The 20,825-nt window shown below is 35.8% G+C and overlaps 2 protein-coding genes across 2 annotated transcripts; both read right to left on the minus strand.

Moving 5' to 3' along the window:
* Positions 1–788: 788 nt before the first annotated feature.
* On the minus strand, positions 789–1,487 carry LOC126701062 (uncharacterized protein At4g02000-like). Its single transcript, XM_050399204.1, has one exon. The coding sequence runs from the start codon at positions 1,485–1,487 to the stop codon at positions 789–791; it is 699 nt and encodes a 232-aa protein (XP_050255161.1).
* Positions 1,488–10,352: 8,865 nt separating this feature from the next.
* On the minus strand, positions 10,353–20,378 carry LOC126701063 (disease resistance protein RUN1-like). Its single transcript, XM_050399205.1, has 6 exons — positions 20,210–20,378; positions 19,299–19,521; positions 16,134–17,211; positions 15,755–16,030; positions 14,997–15,668; positions 10,353–10,484 (listed from the first exon to the last, which is right to left on the minus strand). The coding sequence occupies exons 1-6, from the start codon at positions 20,376–20,378 to the stop codon at positions 10,353–10,355; spliced, it is 2,550 nt and encodes an 849-aa protein (XP_050255162.1).
* Positions 20,379–20,825: the final 447 nt, after the last annotated feature.

Here is a 20,825-nt window from a genome sequence, read left to right on the forward strand (position 1 = left end):
GGTGCCTTAAATAATTCTTAATCTCTAAATTAACTTCCTTTCTCCAAAACAATGCTAAACCTCCTCCTCTCCCTTATCTTGGGACATACAGACCATTAACAAAACCCAGCTTCAACTTAATCTTTTTCATTCCAACTATAGACATTTTCGTTTTCGACAAGAACACCACTTCGAGATCCCACCACCGCACAAGGGTGCGTAGCACTCCAACTGACCGGGGGTTCCTAAGCCCCCGGCAGTTTCAACCTAAGGCCATCATGGCTCTCGGTGGTGCTGCTTAGCAGCCACCACCATTCCTTGAATGTTTTCCTTTTGCTTTCTCTTCAGTTTTCTTTTTTCCTCTGCTTCTAAAATTTCTAACTCTCCGGCCTTCTTAAGCCCACTGCTTTTTTTCTGGCCCAACACAGCTTCCTCTTTGAATAATCCTTTCTCCCTTGCACGTCTCTTCCAAATATCTATTGTCTTGGGCTCCTTATTTTTATCCTTACAGCCCACATCTAAAAACCCATCCTTTTTAAACTCTGAAAAATCTATACTAGGCTTAATTGGGCCTGTAACCTCCATTTCCTCTAAAACGGGCCCATTTTGGAAGCCCACATCCGGTTGGTCATAGCCTGGTGCGTCACCTTCACTTCCTTAAATTTCAAAATCTAACATTTCCTTGTATCACTTGTAAGCTCAGACGTATCAGCAGTTAGAGGACTTACTGTCGAGTTGTCCCATCTACCTGAGTGACCAGCTGCCTGACTTCTTGACTGAGCATCACTACTTACATCACCCTGTCCGGGCTACTTCTCTGCACCCCTGGCACCGTCGTTCTGCCCACTTCCTCCGCCGCTACCAAACATGGCATTCTCCGCCATTGATGGTTGTTCTACCGTTCGTCCCAAAGTACTTGGCTGGTGTTGCATTTCTTTTCTTAATTTCATCCTCTCCGGCCCACCTCTAGAGCTGTCATTAGCTCTTATCCAGTCGTCGTACTGGTACTCTGTCACTTGCTCCAGTCCCAGCTCTTCGCAATGCCTATCATCATGTCCCAATATTCCACACTTGTAACATACAGTTGGTAGCCTTTCATATTTGAAGGTAACCCACACCTTCTCTCCTTCTCCATTCAGCAAATATCCACCTCTTTGTAATGGCTTGTTTAAAGGTATTTCCACTTTGACCCTCATATACTTCACCTGATCTAACTGCCAAGATCTCTTATTAACTTCAAGAAGCTTGCCTATCTTATCCCCAACAGCTTTCCCCATTTCCTCTATCATAAGCTCAAACGGGATGCCCCAAATTTGAACCCAAAACGGTGAGTGAGAGAAGCTAATGTTTGCAGCTGTTAATCCTTTTCTCCACCAGCATAACAATAGAAGATTGTTATCAAAGTTCCACGGTCCATTCTTCTCCACCCATTCCATTTGGTATTTAGAGTTGAACTTAAAATGGAGGATATCATTGCCAACTTCTACTATCCTAAGATCTGATCCCATCTTCCATCCCTGACCGTAAAGTACTCTTTAAGGCCCTCTGATTTTGTTGCGGATTAGACAGCAATTTCCCGAACAAGCTAAGTTGACACTCTTCCAGCCACTCAGCTCTCCTAGGAGTTGATAGCTGAATACCTTCTTCCTTCTCTTTGGTAAGCTTTAAGCTTTACAACCCATCCAAAATAGCTTGTTCCATTAACAAAGGTTACACCTTGAACATACACTGACAGAATAAATGAACACTTCGAAAGGAAAGAAAGCTCACAGTTGCACAGAACTATGGGAGAAAACACTCCTACTTGAGAGAGACCACAACTCCCTTACACGAGAGAGAGAGAGAGAGAGAGAACCTCCTACAGGGGAGAGAGAAAAATTATCTTGACGCTGGACTTGTTGTAACCAAAGTAATGTTTGTGGAATATGACTATGGAGTATGTTTATTTAGCATGATTGTTACACAGCTGTTGAACTGTATTAGCTTTTTTTTTTTTTTTTTTTTTTTTTAGCAAACTTGTATTAGCTTTATCCATTGAACATTTACTTGATATAATACACTATTTTTTTGATGTGAAGATTGAACTGATATCATTCAAATATTAAAATTGAAGTATGACAGAGAAAGACAAATTTAAACAAGCTTAAAAATAGCTACAGTCCGCTTAAACAATGTTTCGCACAAAGGGTGGAGTGGTATGCTATGGTGGGAGAGTAAAATATATGTGAGAGGATCTGGTGGGTTTGACGAGGAGTTGTTACCGTTGAGTGATGTGACGATGTGTACGTTGAGAAAAGTTTTTTTTTTTATAAATTTTTTTTAAATAGATATGATTTATTTTATACTTAAATTATGTATTCAAAACAAGCTATCAAATCCCTCTAAATGTGAACATAAGTAATTTTTTTTCTATTTAAATTTAGGATTTAAATACAGAATATAAAAAATGAAAACTGATACACCCCCTTTTTGAAACCAAAAGAGCCCAAGTGTCTGTTCTAGGTGCTTCTCCTTACACCTCAAGACTCCAAAGGCCCAAAGATTGTTGTATCCACACACACACACACAAATGACACCGATCATTCTTTTATCAATTTTGAATAATGTTGGAATATTTTTATAAAAATAATTATAATTTATTTTAAATACTATTTAAATGCTTATATTTAAGTGAATTGATAAAATCAATTTTCTTTTTACCAAATTATTGTATTCATTTGTGAGTTATTTTGTATATAATGTTAGCATTTAAACTATAATTATCAATGAGAGAATACTATAGTGTTATGGTGCTTTAAAAGGATGAATCTTATTGTCAAAAATGTTACTGATTCAATGAAATTATATTGCCGTATACTATCCATTTGATACGACAGATACATGTCTTATTTGGTTGACTTCCTAAGAGACTAGACGCTAAGGCTTGTCATGCCCACTACCAATATAAATGACTGAAAAAGTTTTTTTTTTTTTTTTTTTTTTTTTTTATTTTGGTTAAGATGACTGAAAAAGTTAACCGATACCATATTAGTGTTGGTTTATAAATTATTTTTAAAAGCTTTTTATGGAAAAAGAAATAGAAGTAACTAAATATTTTTTTACATTTTTTTATACTTCTCATTAAAGTAGGGTATTAAAATTTTCTTAAAATAGTCAATTGACAAATGTCCTACAAATACTTGTTAATACTTACTAGAACTTTATTGGGTTATTTTCAAAAAAATTTTATATAACTTTTGTGAAAGATATAAAAAAACTGCAAAAAGAAATCAGTTGCTTTTTTCATTTTCTCATAAAAATTTATCAAAATATTTCTTAAATTAATGTCCCCTTAGAGCATCCAGTAACTTTTCTAAATACCGATACTAATGCACGCACTGTTGCACATGAAAACATACTTTGCACTGAAAGAATTTTGAACCGAAACCCGTATGAAATAAACATTACTCAATGATAAAGGGGTAGGAGGCCTGGGCTGTTGAAACTTTTTAGTAGCATTAATTGTTTGTTCTTGACTATAGTCACTAGTAAGTAAAGAAGGGTCATATTAACGAATGTTCTTAGGGCATTTGTTAACTAACCATAATACGAAAGTTTTGACAGCATTCATGAAACATATAAAAACTGTCAACAATATTTATTATTTTATCATTCTTCTAATAAAATGTATCTAAAATTAGTTCCTAAATCAATATTCTAAGGGCATTAGTTAATATTTCCCAACAAAGAAAATGATCACTAATTAGACTAGTTTGAAATGCGAGCCAAACTTTATTTAATAACATATTGGCAAAAACACTATTTTGGTCCTTACATTTTGGGATCACAGTCAATTTGGTCCCTCCATTTTAGTAGTAGTCAATTTGGTCCATGTTATTTTCAATTTGTAATCAATTTGGTCTCTATTGTTAACTTACTAAAAGGAAAATACCTACGTAATAAATAATTTGCACAGTTGACACAATTAAAGCCAACGTGGCATATAAAATAATAAATAATTTTAATTGAAATTTTTAAAAAATGCCATGTCAGCATTAGAATTTTAAAAAAAGAAAAAAAAAACTTAATTTTCTTTTCTTTTCTTTTCTTTTCTTTTCTTTTCTCTATCATACTTGTAGTTTCTTGACAAATAAACACAGAAACCTTTTTTTTTTTTTTTGATTTCCCTCACCAAAATCACACCGCAAAAAATTCTATCAAACCCAACAATGCTCATTCTTACATGATGATCCTTGAAAACTCACTTAGTGTATAAAACATTTGTGAATGTTTAGACCCCTAAACACAAATTTTCCATTACAAGCTTATATTCAAAAAATATATGTGCGGAATATGAAATATAAGCAATACCCAAATTAGCAAACTACTCTAAGCCATTAATTAATCACAACTAGCAGAAATCAAAAGCTAAGAGAAAGGAAAAGAGAGATGCAAACACAAGATAACATTGACACATGTTATGGAAGAGGAAACTAAAGAATTTAGTGAAAAACCTCTCCACCGCCCTCTAAGCGGTAAATGATCCACTAGAAAATCAGTTGGGATACATGAATAGCAATAAACCCTCCAAGGCTAATCTACCCAATGCACCTAAGCTCTCCAAGCTTCTTGCTCTAACAAGGTTACGCCAAACCGTGTCTTCTCTGACTCTCTAGATCCCGCAATTAGCCCATTGCATCAACCAATATGAATTGGTTCTCTCTTGAATTGCTTCCCAAACACCAAGAACCTTCTCATTACTCTGAATTTGGTGAGGTAATGATTTGGTTTATGATCCTCTCATGGGTATAACAATGGAGAGGGTGAGAGTAGAGGAATTTGGAGAATCAAGTATATAAGATTGTGTATGAATCAATCTTATTTTTTTCTAGGGTTTTTCTCTCAAAATTCTCTCTAGAAGCTCTCTATATTTCGTGAGTATAAGGGTATTTATAGTAGGGTATGAGATGGAATGTGAAAATTCACTTTTCAACAAAACAGGGTGCACTGGCGAGTCACTTGCGACTGGGATGAGTTGCGAGTTCCAGTTGCTAGTTACCAGACTAGGCCAGATTGTATTTTTTGTTCTGTAGTGATCCAGCTGGCCTGACTCTTCATCTTCCTGCATGCTTCACATGTGTGCTTCATTTTGGCGAGTCACCTCTCGCGAGTCAGTCGTGAGTCTAGTTGCGATCACCTTCTTGTTGCACACTCTTGATCAAATCTTTACGCTCTCTCACACACAACCCTTATTCCCACCTAAATATAGAGTTTCTAAATGCTGAATTACAAGCAAATTTGGCATGGAATAAAATTAACACATAGTTGAATAAATTCAACTTTACAATCTCTTTACACTCATATACACAAATTCACAAACACATTGAATATTTTCAGAATTTTCTTCCACACATAATTGTTCACCTATTCATAATCACAACAACACACATCCTTTTCAGATCCTTTGCTTTACTAGCAACCAAAAGTAATATCAACAAACTAAAACCATCACAGAGAAGTCTCAATTATTTTTTGAATACACTTTCATTTTCTTAGCAACCAAACTGAAAAGGAATATATAATAAATATCACAAAGACATGTCAACAAATACAAGAGTTTCAGTGCAATAAAACTTAAGCATAACAAAAATAAGAACAAAATGAAATGAAACTATAATATAAAGCCAGATGAAGTAGCAGATGAATTTTTGTTTTTCTCACTACATTTTCCTCTTTGATTTTCTCAAGAACCAACAGAAAACAAAAGGAAATATTACAAATTGGAACTTTACTACCCATTTCAACAACCCACCCTTGGCAATGTTCTCCATCGCGCAATCGTAAGCAGGAATCCCAACCCAAATCGACAGTTATCTCCCTCCTCCATCTGTCGATAAAACCATCAAAGGGTTTTTATACTGGTTTGCCCAAACATGCTCACTGATTCAAGGATTGAAGAAAGCCATTGCCATGTCGTTGCCATCCACCGAACATGGTTATGCCTTTTGTGAACCATTGCCATGTGGTCACCATCCATTATGGACTCTCTCCCCCTTTTCAAGTACAACCTAGATTTGGGTTTTATGTTGTTGACATAATAAATTGATTAGGCATAGATCCACTCCAAGGACCCTGAAAGAAAATCCTAGCCACCGACTGCATCCAATCTCCACCACACCTCTCTCATCCAATTTCCTGCCTAAGTTCGAGATCTACTTTATCTGGAATCTTCCGTGTGATTTTTTTTCCTATGTTTTTAGTTTTTACATGTTTGGTTGCCCATGGGCCATAAAAGATTTTTGGATTTTTTCAAAATTACATTAAAGCTCAAACAATTTTGTTAGTTAGCACATTTTCAAAACTATTTAGCAAAATAACATCTCGAGTACAAGGGACTTGATTTTGTTGTGCTAAATCGAGCATAATAAACTTGAGTTCCATGGAACTTGAGCTTCAAAGACTCAACTTCCAAGAAAACTAGAAACACAAAGAAGATGAACAAACCCGAAGATGTACAAGAAACCCAAACTAGAAAACTAGAAGATACGAAGAAGAAACCCAAATAGAAACAAAAAGAAACAACAAACCGGAGAGATCAAACCCAAACAAAAGTCACAAAGAAGGCGCTCACGAATCCAAATCTCCTTAACCCAAACCGTTCGGCTCAGACTTCAGGAAACAACTGCGAAGATTCCAAAGGCGGTGGGGCAAAGCTCAAAGTGAAGGTTTGCCGAATTCCTTCATTTTCTTATTTGGGTAAAGGGGTTTGATGATGATTTGTTGTTTTTCTTGTCTGAATCTTTGGTTTGATGATGTTTTTCTTTTTGGGTTTGTTGGAAATTGAGTTTATTACACTCGATTTAGAACCACAAAATTGAATCTCACACACTGGAGATGTTAGTTTGCTAAATAGTTTTGAAAATGTGCTAACTAATTAAATTGTTTGAGTTTTAATGTTATTTTGAAAAAAAATCCAAGATTTTTGGATGTTTTAATTTTTTAAAAAAAATATTTTTTTGCTGATTTGGATTTTTTTAATAATTAAAATGTTGATTTGTCATTTTTTAATATTATTTTATAAGTCATGTTAGCTTTAATTGTGCCAACAGCGCACATCATTTGCCACATAGGAGTTTTCTATAAGTGAGTTAACAGTAGAGACCAAATTGATTAACAGTAGAGACCAAATTGATTGCAAATTGAAAACAACAGGGACCAAATTAACTATTACTAAAATATAAGGACCAAATTGACTGTGACCCAAAAATGTACGGACCAAAATGATGTTTTCGCATAACATATTTTATTATTGTGGGTTTTTTTTTTTTTTTAATGGTGGCGTGACCATCATAAGGGCACCCCTCGCTAGAGAATATTGGATTGAGCCATATCTACTATGGTCAGGGTTGACCATAGATCTCACCCTAGCCCCACAAAAGAGCTAGTAAATTAGGGCTAATTGTAAGAGGCAATCCCACTTTCCACTAGGGTTCAAATATGGGACCTCAAAACAATAATCACACACCTTGACCACTAGGCCACCCCTCTCAGTGGTTTTATTAGTGTGGTTGCTTGGTAGTTGAGGAAGCTCTTTCATTTACTTTGTATTGCGTGTTAGTCAAATGCAGAGACAAAATGAGCAAAGGAGGTGGTGGGGTAGAGACTTTATCATCCTTTGTCTCTTTATTTTTTATCTATGATTTATTTATAGTCCTTATCATTCAGGGAAAAAAAAAAGGATATAGTCACTCACACCTGTTTCACTATGCTTTGTGTACTGCATTGTGAAACACATCCACATGAATTCCTCCGTTTTGACCTCTCCTCCATGAATTCTTGAGTTTCTTTGAGACCAAATGTGATAGATAGTAGGTCTCCAAACCACTTTGCATAAGGAACTTATGTGTGCCTATTAGGCCCAATGCCAACAAGAAGCATTTCCGAAATTACAAGCAATATAAGGAGTACAACATTTGAAGGTATATCAGGACAACATCTACTGATACTGACACACCTTTCTAATAGTATATTCTATGTGCAGCGTACCCTTTACAAGTTTTTTTTTTTTTTCTCTCACGCTCTCAGGAACCTAGGATCATGAAACCGAAGAAATGTTTGTGCCGTTTTGAGAGACTATTTGGTAGAATGTAATTGCGGCCTTTGTTAATTATGTATGCATGATGGTATAAGTAAACTGAATTTCAATTTATAGAGTTTGAAAGGTAATTTTCTCCACACAAAGACAAAATAAAAAAGAAAAAAAAAAAAGAAAAAGAAAGCATTTTCTGACATTTGAGCAATAGATTCATAAGTTCAACTATGAGGTGGACTTTCTTACATCCGAAATCATAAAAGCAAAGGCTTCATGAGGACGTCCTCTACAATATCACGTATATTAATTTACTGTGAGAAAAATGATCTGGGAGCTCAATTCAATAAGCATGAGCTGCGGCACCCATTGACTTTAGTGTTGAAACATTTCAGACTAAAAGGAAAACAAATGCAAGGGGTAAAAATTATATAGCTCATGATCATGTGAACATGTGCTCTTCAATAACTCCCTAAGATTTATTGGGACACTATTTCTAAATCAAAATTTAGGACTTAAAAAATTGATTGAGATTGCATCATGCCATGTCCAGGTCCTACATTTTCAGGATTTGCCTGGTTGCTTTGTCGATATTGGATGATAACCTAGGCTGGAAGAGATGTCATAGTATTCACAGTAAAATCAGTGGCAAAACCAATGAATTGCCAATACAAATTACATTTTGCTTATACCGACATTACAAGCCCTTAGCCTCTTATGCATCCAAACAGCTTCTTAAAACCAGTTTAAATCATCAACAGAAAGCACATTTTATCTATTTGCTTTGTTTTGCCTTTTCAGCCGGGGAAGAAATTAGTTTTGGAAATGTTAAGCGTTACTCCTATATATGCAAAAAAAATGGCAAGTGCAACATGCAGGTCTACCATCACCTTAATAGAGACTAGATTCAATTTTCAATATGAGAAGAAGATCAAATTATAGCACTCCTCTGGAGGGGCTGAGTCCACAGCAACCGTAGAACCTTTAAGTTCATGCATTTTAGACATAAGTCAATCTACTGAATCTGAAAACAGACCGGTATGCTATGAGGTTAAATGGAAGACCAATTTATCTGTGGACACCATACAGAATACAACAAATGATGAAGTTCCACAATTGTCATTTTTCCAAAAGACACTTCAAACACCCTGTTTACATTATAGAATCTCCTGATTATTTATTAAAACACCATATGTAATTATACAAATTCACTTGAATAAAACCAGAATATAAGAATTTTAAGACTCTAGTTTCACTTCCTGCATTTTCATACATTACAAATCCATTTCCAATGTTTGTTTTGTCACTGGATCCTGAAATGCAAGCAACTTTAAATTTCACCATTTTGATGTAAAAATAAAATGAGAATTCTGTTCAATGTAGAGAAATAAACAAGCAAGAAACTGAAACAAATTAACAAATTAGATTACAAGTAACCGCGCATCATTATAATATAGTGTAAGTACTTGTTTAAACCCAAAAAGAAATGTCAAAACACCAAAATCACTCAACTCTGTTAAACTTGGCCAAGGCCAAATTTCTGTTCAGTTAAGAGAATACTGTATACCTTGGGTATGTAAGCATTCGTATAGTAAATGCAACCATCATCAACAATCCAACAAATTTTAATTATTTTACAATCCTAAAGCATTAATCAGTGATGCATGCAGCCATTAAAGGATTTAGATTTGCTAGATCTTGCTAACTACAACAGCAAGAGGTGGTGAATGTGATGAAGAGATAATTTGATAGCTGTGGAAATCATTACCTGCGACACTTGTTTCGCAATAAAGAGGCCACGCAATGCCTTACTGTTTGCTAAAACTCTACATATTTCCATGCAGTTAGAAGAGTTAAGCCCACGCACCATCAAGGTTGGCAATTACTAGCAATTGAATCCTCAATACTCCAAATTGACACTCACGTATTTTCTGGTAGTCAAGCCTTATTTTGATTTTGTTAATATATTTCAAGTAATGAGTTTGTAGTATAATGATGATTCTATTTATTAAATGCCAGACTCCCTTCCTAGGTGAACTTGAAGCACACAGAATCAGAAAGCCCCTTCTTAAAATCACGATGAGAAATTGCATAAATAAGCACTAAAAACCAACCGCCCAACCCCCTTCTCATGGCCTGCACACCTACCCCCTCAGCCAAGACAAGGAGCACACCAGCTTAAACTACAAAAATTGTCTCAAACTTAAATACAACCCAAAGCCGAACATAAATATACAAAACCAACATGATAAATAGTAGTTTGCTTGCTGAATTAGAGCCACCGAAGGGGCGTGAAAGCCACGTGCTATTCTGGGGCTTCCTTTTCAAGTGACCCGGCTTGTGAATAAGCATTACAGCAATGTAGGTCTTCCAACATCCTGTCCCAAATATAGTTATATTCTCCTCCAAAGCTTTCTGTCATAGCTCCAACTGGTACCTTCAGAAAACATATATAAAAGACAACATAATCCACAATAAGCTCCTATTTTCTGGGTAACAAAAAAATGCATTTTATGTTAAGGAAAGAAATTGCCAGCAAAGCCAAACAGACTGGCCTGCTTGAACCGTGCTTATGTGCTGTGAAAACAAAAAAAATAAGAAAGCATAAACCCCAGCATTTTGTCACTCGTCCAATTTCTATGAACAATGTAGGATAAGAAAACAAAATATATGTGTTTCAAAGGAAGACCAGAAAGTGGAGAACTCAATAAATAAGTGTGGCATCACTATTTCAGCCCATAATAGACGCATTACAACTCCCGAAAAACATCAAAACGAATTAGAATTCAAAAGCTTTGTACGCTTTCTATGTTAATTTTCCTCTACTTTCCTTGCAGCCAGACAGAGAAATAGTCACATTCAAGAAACTAATACCAAAAAAAAAAAAAAAAAAAAAAGACAATATTTTTGGGTAACAAAAGGAAAACACACATGAGAAAATAAGTAGATAGATGAAAAAAAAATACTTTCTGGTAATCTTTCTGGGATCTTTTACAATCTTTTGAGTTGCTGAACCCGATTCCTCTCAATCATCATTAGCATCAACCTCAAATACCAAAAGACAGTTTAGTGGGTGGTGGTAGTGGCACCAACACCCATGCTACTGGCAGTAGGACAATGTCTCTGCCGTCCGGCATTACATGGCCTCTTTATCTGATATTGGTTTCTGAATGACGAATTAAATGATGAGAAGTTTCTAATTAATTCCGAATTGTCAAGAATAGTATCTGTATGCTGAGTACATTAGAAGTTTGTGCTGAGTACCTCAATGATTCTGATCAGCAATACCACAATCAAAGATATTCAATTGACAGAAGATAATCCATCGAAATTCAAAAACGAAAAAGAGAAATTTCCACAGCATTCTAATCAACCAAACTGGAAAAAATCAATAAAATTCATTATAGCCTCAGAGATCATCAACAATACAACTGAAACAATGATTGGCTCCATTTTCAGATTTCCAAATGTAGTGAAAGAAAAAAAGGGCCCAAACTTTCTTCTTTCCATTTGATTTTACAACATCATTTAAGTGGGATGCATCTATTGTATTCTCCTTTGGAATTGTAGTAAGGAAAATGCTAACGAATGCCCTTAGGGTACTAGTTAAGAATTCAGTTAAAAAAAGTTTTTATAAGAAAAAAAAAAAATAATTAATGTTTTGACAGCTTTTTTTATTTCCCATAAAAATGATGTTAAAATTTTCTTAAAATGAATTGTTAATGAGTACATTAAGGACACTCGTTAACATGACCTTTATAGTAAATACTCTAAGTGTATGTTTGGATCCAACTTAAATTTGGCTGCATTTTCTTCTCTGCATTTTCTCCTTTTTTTTTTTTTTTTTTTAGCCGCTTATGTTGACTTTTCTCCCATGAACAGTACACGGATGTACTGTTCATGGACCCACAAACTTCACTTTTCATCAATTTTTTCATTAAAAATGGGTCCCACAGTACTATTTATACATTTAAAAATTATTTTGCTACAGTGTTTTCAGTTTTCAGTTTCAGCAAAATAAGTTCTATCCAAACAGACCCTAAATAGAGAAACAAAAGTGCTGATTTTACCCTCCTAACATAATTGAACAAAAATGATGAGCACACAATCAGTTGCACATATCTAGCCTGCTACAACGTGACAATTTCCCCTCGCCAACAAAGTCCAATAACTTCATCGTATCCAGTTTGGGGCAACCATATCACAAATTATGAAAAAAAAAATAAAAAATGCAAGCATATGCCAACGAATTTAAGGAGAAAAAAAAAATTCAAAAAAAATAAAGAACTTAAAAAGAAAAAAAGAAATATACAGCTACAAACAAGATCAGAGAGAAAGAAAGAGGTGACTTGCACCAAGTAAAGAAAACAAGATTTACTCATCAAAGCTACTACTTTCGCTGGAATTCCTCTTCCACTTCCACCTCAGAGTTACAAGACTCCGAATTTGGAAAGAAAAAGATTTAAAAAAAAAAAAAAAAAACTTAAAGAGAAAAAAGAAATATACAACCATGAAAAATTTCCATGAGAGAGAGGGTAACTTACACAAAAATGACCAAAAAAAAAAAACAGGTTTATCAGCCTTGCAGATTCATCACAGCTACCACTTTCACTGGAATTTCCTATTCCACTTCCTCCTCCTCCACCTCAGAATCAGGGTTACCTTGACCTGGTGTACATAAATTCCCAAGCCAGTTTCCCAAACACAGCACAAGACTCTGAATTAGATTAGGGAGTTGTATCTACTTTGGGTGTGGTGCGTCTATGTCTATGTCATTAGAGGCCGTAGCTTCTCCGCTAGTTCCAGCCCCATCCCCATTATAAGGTGTGATGCTGCAGCTGCTAGGCCAAGCCTTAGTATGCTTGAGATCTTTGATGTCTTGTTCAAGTACCAAGTTGGCTCCGCATTTTGTAACCTCGAAGCCTGGACTTTTGGTTTCAAATTTAACCTCAATATGGATGAATCCATTAGCATCGAATTGATTCGATTCTTCTATCCAGTTCCCGAATAAGGATCTAGAGGTAAAACAACGCAGCGAAAGCTGATATGATTCAATCTTACCAAATTCTTCAGATATTGAAATGCCCGTTATGAAAATTCTACATCCGTTGGCGTATATGGAACAACTAAGCTCATGCGGAAGTTGGTCAAATGGATGATGCTGGCGGACTACAAAAATATAACACACAACGATTCCCACCAATTTGTTACATAATATATCTAAAGAAGGCACTTGCAGATTCACTGATGTCCCCACATTTTTGTGGCTAAGCCATTTCGGAATTTTGCTTCCAGGAATCACAATAAAGTAATCCGGAGTGTAAGGTTGAATTTATTCAACCATCTAATTGGCTTTATTCCGTGCCAAATTTGCTTGTAATTCAGCATTTAGTAACCCTGTATTTAGGTGGGTTTGTTGTAAGGGTAGTGAGTGAGATAGAGTGAAGATTGCTCAAGAGTGTGCAAGAAAACAGAGACTCGCGGCTGGGACTCGCGGGTGACTCGCGGCTGCAAGCCGCCAGAAGCAGCACACGTGCCAAGCATGCTGGAAGATGAACAGTCATGCTAGCTGGAGCATTACAGGACAAAACAGGACAACTGGCCATACGGTTAACTCGCGACTGGATCTCGCGACTTAGTCAAGCAGCGAGGTCAAGCCGCGAGCTACCCCAGTTTTGTAAAACCTGACGTTTCACATTCCCCTCCCACTCCAGTATAAATACCCCTTTTACCCACGATTGAAAGAGAGCTTCCAGAGAGAATTTTGAGAGAGAAACCCTAAAGAAAAACAAGATTGTTTCACCCACAATCTATACCTTAGAGTCTCTTCAAATTCCTCTACTCTCTTCCTCTCCATTGTCAAATCCTTGAGAGGCATTATACCAAACCTGGTTCTCACCATCATCATCACTGTGAGACAGTTGTTTGGATTTATGGGAAGCAGTTAGGAAGGAATCAATCTTCATTGGTTGATGCTACGGTCTAGTAGCGGAATCCGGGAAGCTAGAAAAGAAAAAGGTTCGGCGCAACCTCGTTGGAGCAAGAAGCTTGGAGGGCTTAGGTGCACTGGGTAGATTAGGCTTGGAGGGTCTATTGCTGTCCTTGTATCCCAACTGTATTTTCTAGTGGATTGTTTACCGCTTGGAGGGCGGCGGAGAGGTTTTTCGCCGAGGACTTCGGTTTCCTCTTCGATAACACATCGCGTGTTGTCTTTGTGTTTGCATCTTCCTTCCTCTCTATCTTTGCCTTTTTATTATCTGCTGTGGTTTTATTTTGTTATGGCTTAGATAGTCTTTAACCAATTTCGTATTATAGCATGTGTTAAGTTTCCGCACACTAGTTGTTTGACATATTGCTTGTATTGGTTAAGTTGTAATTTGGGGGTCTAAACGTTTAAAGGTGTTTTGTACACGTTTTTGAACTTTCACGGAGAATATCGCTCACGGGGTCTCTGAAAACGAAAAATCATAATGCTTAGAACTGCACATGCAACACACAAATACATAGAGACAGACAGACGGAAAGAGAGATAGACAGAGTAACCTGGCCGTTAATTAAATACCGTCTTAGCATTGCAACCACCACGTCACCATAGTCCTGATTCTCAATCAATTTGATGCAATTGACAAGATTAAATGCCGGCACAAATTCGTCATATGGTGTTATTAATAATGCTTCTAGTGAGGTACAACTTCTTGCAGCAATATAATCCAGATTTAACGGAAGCTTTGGCAATGATCAAAGATCGTGCAAAAACTCAACCAAAGACTTTTCAGATTAGATAGTTGAATCATACTTTCAGAAGGCAAGCAAAATTATTTCCTCCTAGATTTAAACATGATAAGGACGACAAACAGCCAATATCATCTGGGATTGACTGAAGATTGCAAAAACTTAGATCCAGTTGGGTCAAAGAGCATAAACCAGATAAAGAATTCTCTAACATTACCATGGGATATGGAGTTCTTCTTTGTTTAAAGCTGATGAGCTTATTCGATGATTTAGGTGATAACCCTTCACATCTATGAAGAGATAGTACTTTGAGATTTTTTAAGAGATTGATAGATGTAGGTAGCACTTTAAGAGCAGTTCCACTCATGTCTAGTTCCACCAAGCCTTCGAGATCTCCCAAATTTTCTGGCAATTCATCAATTTTTGAGCAGCCAGATAAAGTGAGAATTTTTAGAGACATCGAACTGCAATAGGCATTCGGAAGACTTGAAAGATTTTTGCAATCTCTTAGATCCAATTCAATAAAGCTAGTTACATGTTCCACCAATAATGGTAGATATTTTATAGGAGTCTCATTTAAAGAAAGTTTTGACAAACGTGACATATTTCTCACAATCTCCGGAAACTTCTCCAATCTTGCACAACCACCAAGATCAAATATTTCAAGAGCTTCCAAGCTGATCTTGTTAGTAAAGCTTTTGAGGGATTTGCAACCATTTAGATCCAATCGAATAAGATGTTTGAGATTTCCAATAGATGTATGAATCTTAGATAGTCTTGTACAACCGCGAAGAATCAACTCCTTCAAATTTAGGGCCCTACTAAAGTTCGGGGTCTCAATCAAGTTTTGAGAGTAACTTAGGTCAATAAGTTTTAACTCATTTAAAATCTGTTACAAAGCAATAAATAAATAGATAAAGTCAAGCCTAATTGAAATTGAATAAATTACACATTTAGTATAAGTGGAAATCTTACCATAATTCCTTTCCAAAGTCGTATAATGCCACTGAAACACATTCTCAATTCAACAAGTTTGTTTGGTTGGAAATTGGTTGGCAAGAATTTTAAATGATATCCATGCCACTCTAAAAATCGTAACTCATTCGAAAGATAACTGAGGCCTTGTGAAAGTCGCACATTACCAATTTTTAGCAATCTTAGTTTTTTCATATTTGAGAAGGCTTCTGCACTGTAGGTTTCTACTTTTTGAGTAGGTGCAATTAGCATTATGCTTTCAACTTCCTCAATCCCCTAATAACCAACAACAATGAAATTAGAATAATTGGCAAATCATTAAAGTGTTTGTAATAATAAATTTATTTCTTCAAGTTTAGATCTAGGATAGTCAACTTACAGTATTATTCTTCAATACATGGAGGGCATCCTCATAAGACCATAACCTACTTCGTCTACCAGGCTCTTTAGGATATTTACGGCGAATAATTTCTTGACACATTTCTTGTAGCAAATCATGCATCCACAATGTTCCATGGTCACTAATGGTTATGAGAGATTTTTCCATAAGAACACCAAAATTGTAGTTTGGATTATCTCCTATGCAATCTTTGTTCTCTCCTTTGAAAAAACATGCAATATCTAAAAACAATTCTTTCTGTGTATATGTTAGCCCATCAAAACTAATTTGAAGTATATCTAAAAAAATTTTATTAGGTTCTTCTTTTAGTTTATTTAGGGCACTTTTCCATTCTTCTATTCTTTTAGCAAACAACAAAGAACCTAAAACTTTAAGAGCTAAATGAAGGTCTTGAGCATAATTCACAAAACCCTTAGAAAAATCCACATAATTTTCTTCAGGATAAGGTTTATTGAAAGCTCTCCAACTAAAAAGCTGCAAAGCATCATCATTATTCAACCCCTTAGCTCTATATACATCATTCACACCACATCTTTTCAATAAATGGCTATCTCTGCTTGTTACAATGATTCTACTCCCTGGACCAAACCAATCATGCTTCCCTGCTAATGCTCCTAATTGTTCATCTTCATCCACATCATCCAGAACAATAAAAACCTTTTTATTACTTAGTGTATTCCTCAGAAGATTGATTCCTTCAAGAATATTCCATACATTTATTTCATTTTCCATGAGGATCTTGGAAAGAAGCTGTTGTTGTAAAGAAACTAGACCTCGAGTTTTAGTTTCTTCTCTAATATTAGCAATAAAGCTAGTTGCTTCATAGTGATTAGAAATTCTTTTATAAATTTCATGCACAAGAGTTGTTTTGCCCACTCCACCCATCCCACAAATCCCAACAAAACAAACACCACCCAACCCTTCAGTCAAGTATGAATCCAACATTTCCTCCACACAAGAGTTTATTCCAACAAGGTCCTCATAAACACTTGAAAATTTACAATTCAACTCACAAAATATCCTTTCAATGATTTCTTCGATAACTATTGATTCAGGCCTGCAAACAAAATAGTCATAAAAAAAAAAAAAAAAAAAAAAAAAAAAAAGGAGGCAGAGCTAGCCACACATTTAGTGGGGGGGAAAAGCATTCAGCTTAAGCATAATCTTAGCTTCGTTCAGTAAGAAAACACGAATTTTAAAAGTGGATAATATGGCACTGTAACTGAGATTTGATTTTTTTTGTCACTTCATATGGTCTATAATTGAGAGCCATGTGTTTCTTTATGACTATAAGAGTTTAATGAGTTGAGAGTGCCAGATTATGTTAACTAGTAAGTTGTCCGTGCAATGCACATATAATATTGTAATGTTTTATGTAAAATAGTTTTGGAGAATGTTGTACGTATGTTATAGCATAATTGTTATAAAACTTTGTTAGTAATGAGTTTATCGTAAGAAGTAAAAATAAATAAATAAATAAATAAAGCCATAGGGGTTTCGGTAGCTTAATGGTTGTGGGAGGCCAACATGACAATGGTTGCAGCCTATTAGATGCTTCTTTTTCCTTCTCTTACAAATGTTTTATTAGTTTCAGATAATTTATTTTGGAAATAGTGAAACAATGCATTTCATTTAACAATCCAGAATATTTTTGTGTCTCTCTATCTCTCCCTAAGGCCATATCTAGTTAGTCATAATAGTCCTTAATTTTTTTTCTTTAGTTTTGAATACAAAAATGTGGGTATGCTAAAAGACATGAAGAAGAGATGTAATTAATGAGATAATAGTAAAAATAAGTTAATGTGATCTTTTGGATAACAGTAAGAAAAATTTAATGAGAAGAGGTATAAAAAATGCTAAATACAAAATTAGAGCGCTACATAGCAGAACTTCATGCATTCCCGCATAAAGTCTTTGCTTATATATATATATATATATATATATATATATATATATATATTGATTCCTTTACCGTACCTTTCTTGTGTTGCTTTTTTCCCAATTTTATTTCATAAAAATAAACCGCATAATTCTACTTTTTGCCTAACCATTTACCCTGGACATTTTTACCTGCTTATCAAGTCAATTATGCAGGAATTGTAAACTATAAAAGGGAGGCAAGCATTCAAATGAAGACATTACGGGTAGATTGTAAAATCCAAAGCTATGTAAAATCCTCAAGTCACTTGTAGAATGTGGATTGCCAAGTTTATGCTTAGACCTAGCAAACACGTCATGTTGGGTTAGGTTCAAGGTGAGTCAATCGGGTTAAGGTTAAAAATCGATCATGCTAATCAAGTTATAAATTGGGTCAACTGGTTATAGGTCAATCCGTATCTTTTCACATGCAAAAAATAAATAAATGAACAAAAAAATATGGAATGTCAAAAATAACAAATAATCAAATACAAAAGTTAAATAATACATAGATTTTTAAGTTTACATAATTCAAAGTTCACTAATGACATCATCACTATAAAAGTTTAGGTTCTTTATTGTTTTTTATTTTTATTTTTTTGATACAAGATAAAATTTCTACTTTAGCCTAATCTAAGTGTATATGTGTGTGAAACTCCTCTTGGAGACTCGAATCCCTGCCCTTGCCCCCCACACCCCACAAACACTTATACTTGTGGAGTGACCATCGCACCAAGGATATATGGTGGTAAGTTTTTTATTGTTAAGTGCCCAAAACAACTTAGTTTTGCTTTTTTTAAAAAAAAAAAAATTATTTCATTAAAAAAGTCCATAAAATTAAACGAAGTATTTTTAGATTTTTTTTAAAAAGAAATAGAACCAAACAATAAGTGTCCATTACTCTAGTGGCATTCTCAGTGATAGTGGTGCATTTATTCAACTCTTGTTCTATCAATTTTGTCCCACTTGGAAACAGTGAAAGAGATATAGGTTCACTACTTGTTGCAGATGAGACTAATGATGGCAACGATGTTCTGAGTTTTATTGCTAAAAATTTAAGGTTAGATGAATGCCTTGAGATTTTTTTTTTTTTGGTAAAATGGAACTTCATTAAAAACTAAAAAAGAGACGGAACAACTGGCCCAAGGCACAACCTGGGATGATAAAGGCCATAAAAGGTTCGACACATAAACATTAAACAGATTCGGGGGAGGGGAAGAGAAGTACAAAAAATCAGAAGAAAGCATCGTCCCTAATCTGGCAAGGGCGTCGGCATAGGAGTTAGCTTCACGATAACAGTGTTTCACCTTCACTTTAGGAATTTGGGAAATGAGGTGCCTGCAATCAGCCACAAGAGAGGCATTAGCAAGATTGGAAATTTTTGCATTATTCATCAGGTTTGCCACTACTTTAGCATCCAAATCCACTTCTAAAGCAGTGATCTGGAGGTCTAAACACATAATGAGACCATCTCTAAGGGCCCAAAGCTCAGCTAAGAAGCTTGTTGTTGTCCTAATATTTCTGGCGAACCCTTTTACCCATATACCCTAGTCATCCCGCAGAATGCCTCCTCCACCAGCAGTGCCAGGATTTCCTATAGCGGATCCATCAGTGTTAAGCTTGAACTAGCTCCTATAAGGCCTCTCCCATCTTACCAGCCTTTCTAAGCGAGGATTTTTGAAGGGGGCATTTTGGAGCACAATAGAAAAACTCCACTGCTCTATGGGTAATTTCAGACTGAATAGGAGTAGTAGGGGCACAGTTTTGAAACACCGCTTTGTTTTTGTGAAGCCAAATAGACCAAATGCCAAAAGCAAAGAGCGTATTCCACGGCACAGTGGAGGTAATTGAGAAAGACCTTTTTCTACAATTATCTTCTAACCAGGATTGGAAGTCCTGAGAGAAGAATCGAGGGTCAAGAAATTGTGGCCCAAGGTTCTGCCAGCAAGCAGTAGAGAAAGGGCAGTCCCACAACATGTGTATAATAGATTCATCGGCTTGGAAACAACGTAGGCAAGTTGGATCAACCTAAACACCCCTCTTTGCAAGGCAGTCACGTGTTGCTATGCTATTATGATAGCACATCCACACAAAAGATTGGATTTTAGGCAAGGCCTTCATCTTCCAGATCCATTTACCATTGAAAGTGTTGAAAGGGTCAAGAAGCTTGTTAGCAAGGTTGTAAGCACTAGTAAGATCAAATTCACCATTAGATGAGGCAACCCATATTAACCTGTCCTTCTCATTGGAGATACAGGAGCATGGCATAGCTTTAATCTCCGTTAAAACCTCAGTAGGTAGCTCCATGGAAATTTTGTTCCAATTCTAGCCTCTATCTGTCACAATTTCACCAATTCTGAGGTCTTCCTCACCTCTCGGTAAGGGACCATGAATCAGGCTTCTTAAGGAACCCTTGGAGGTCCAGTTGTCGCGCCAAAAATCAATATTGCTATCTCAGCCAAGACTCTAGCATGTTCCTTCCTTAAAAATATTAAGCCCTTTGTTCATGGCTTTCCAAGTGCGAGTGCCGGAGAGAGTTTTTCCATTGTTGGAAGTTAATCTTCTTTGGGTAGGGTATTTTTTCCTCAGGACTTGAGCCCAAAGGGAATCCTTCTCCTCATGGAACCTCCATTTGAGCTTGGCGAGATACGCCATGTATCTCCTTTTCGCCAATTGAATCCCAAGTCCGCCTTCTGCTTTTGGTCTTGTGACCTTTTCCCAACCAACCCAATGCATTTTCCTTTTGGTGTCATT

The sequence above is a fragment of the Quercus robur genome, chromosome 9 (genome assembly GCF_932294415.1).
Source record: "Quercus robur chromosome 9, dhQueRobu3.1, whole genome shotgun sequence".
Taxonomy (NCBI): domain Eukaryota; kingdom Viridiplantae; phylum Streptophyta; class Magnoliopsida; order Fagales; family Fagaceae; genus Quercus; species Quercus robur.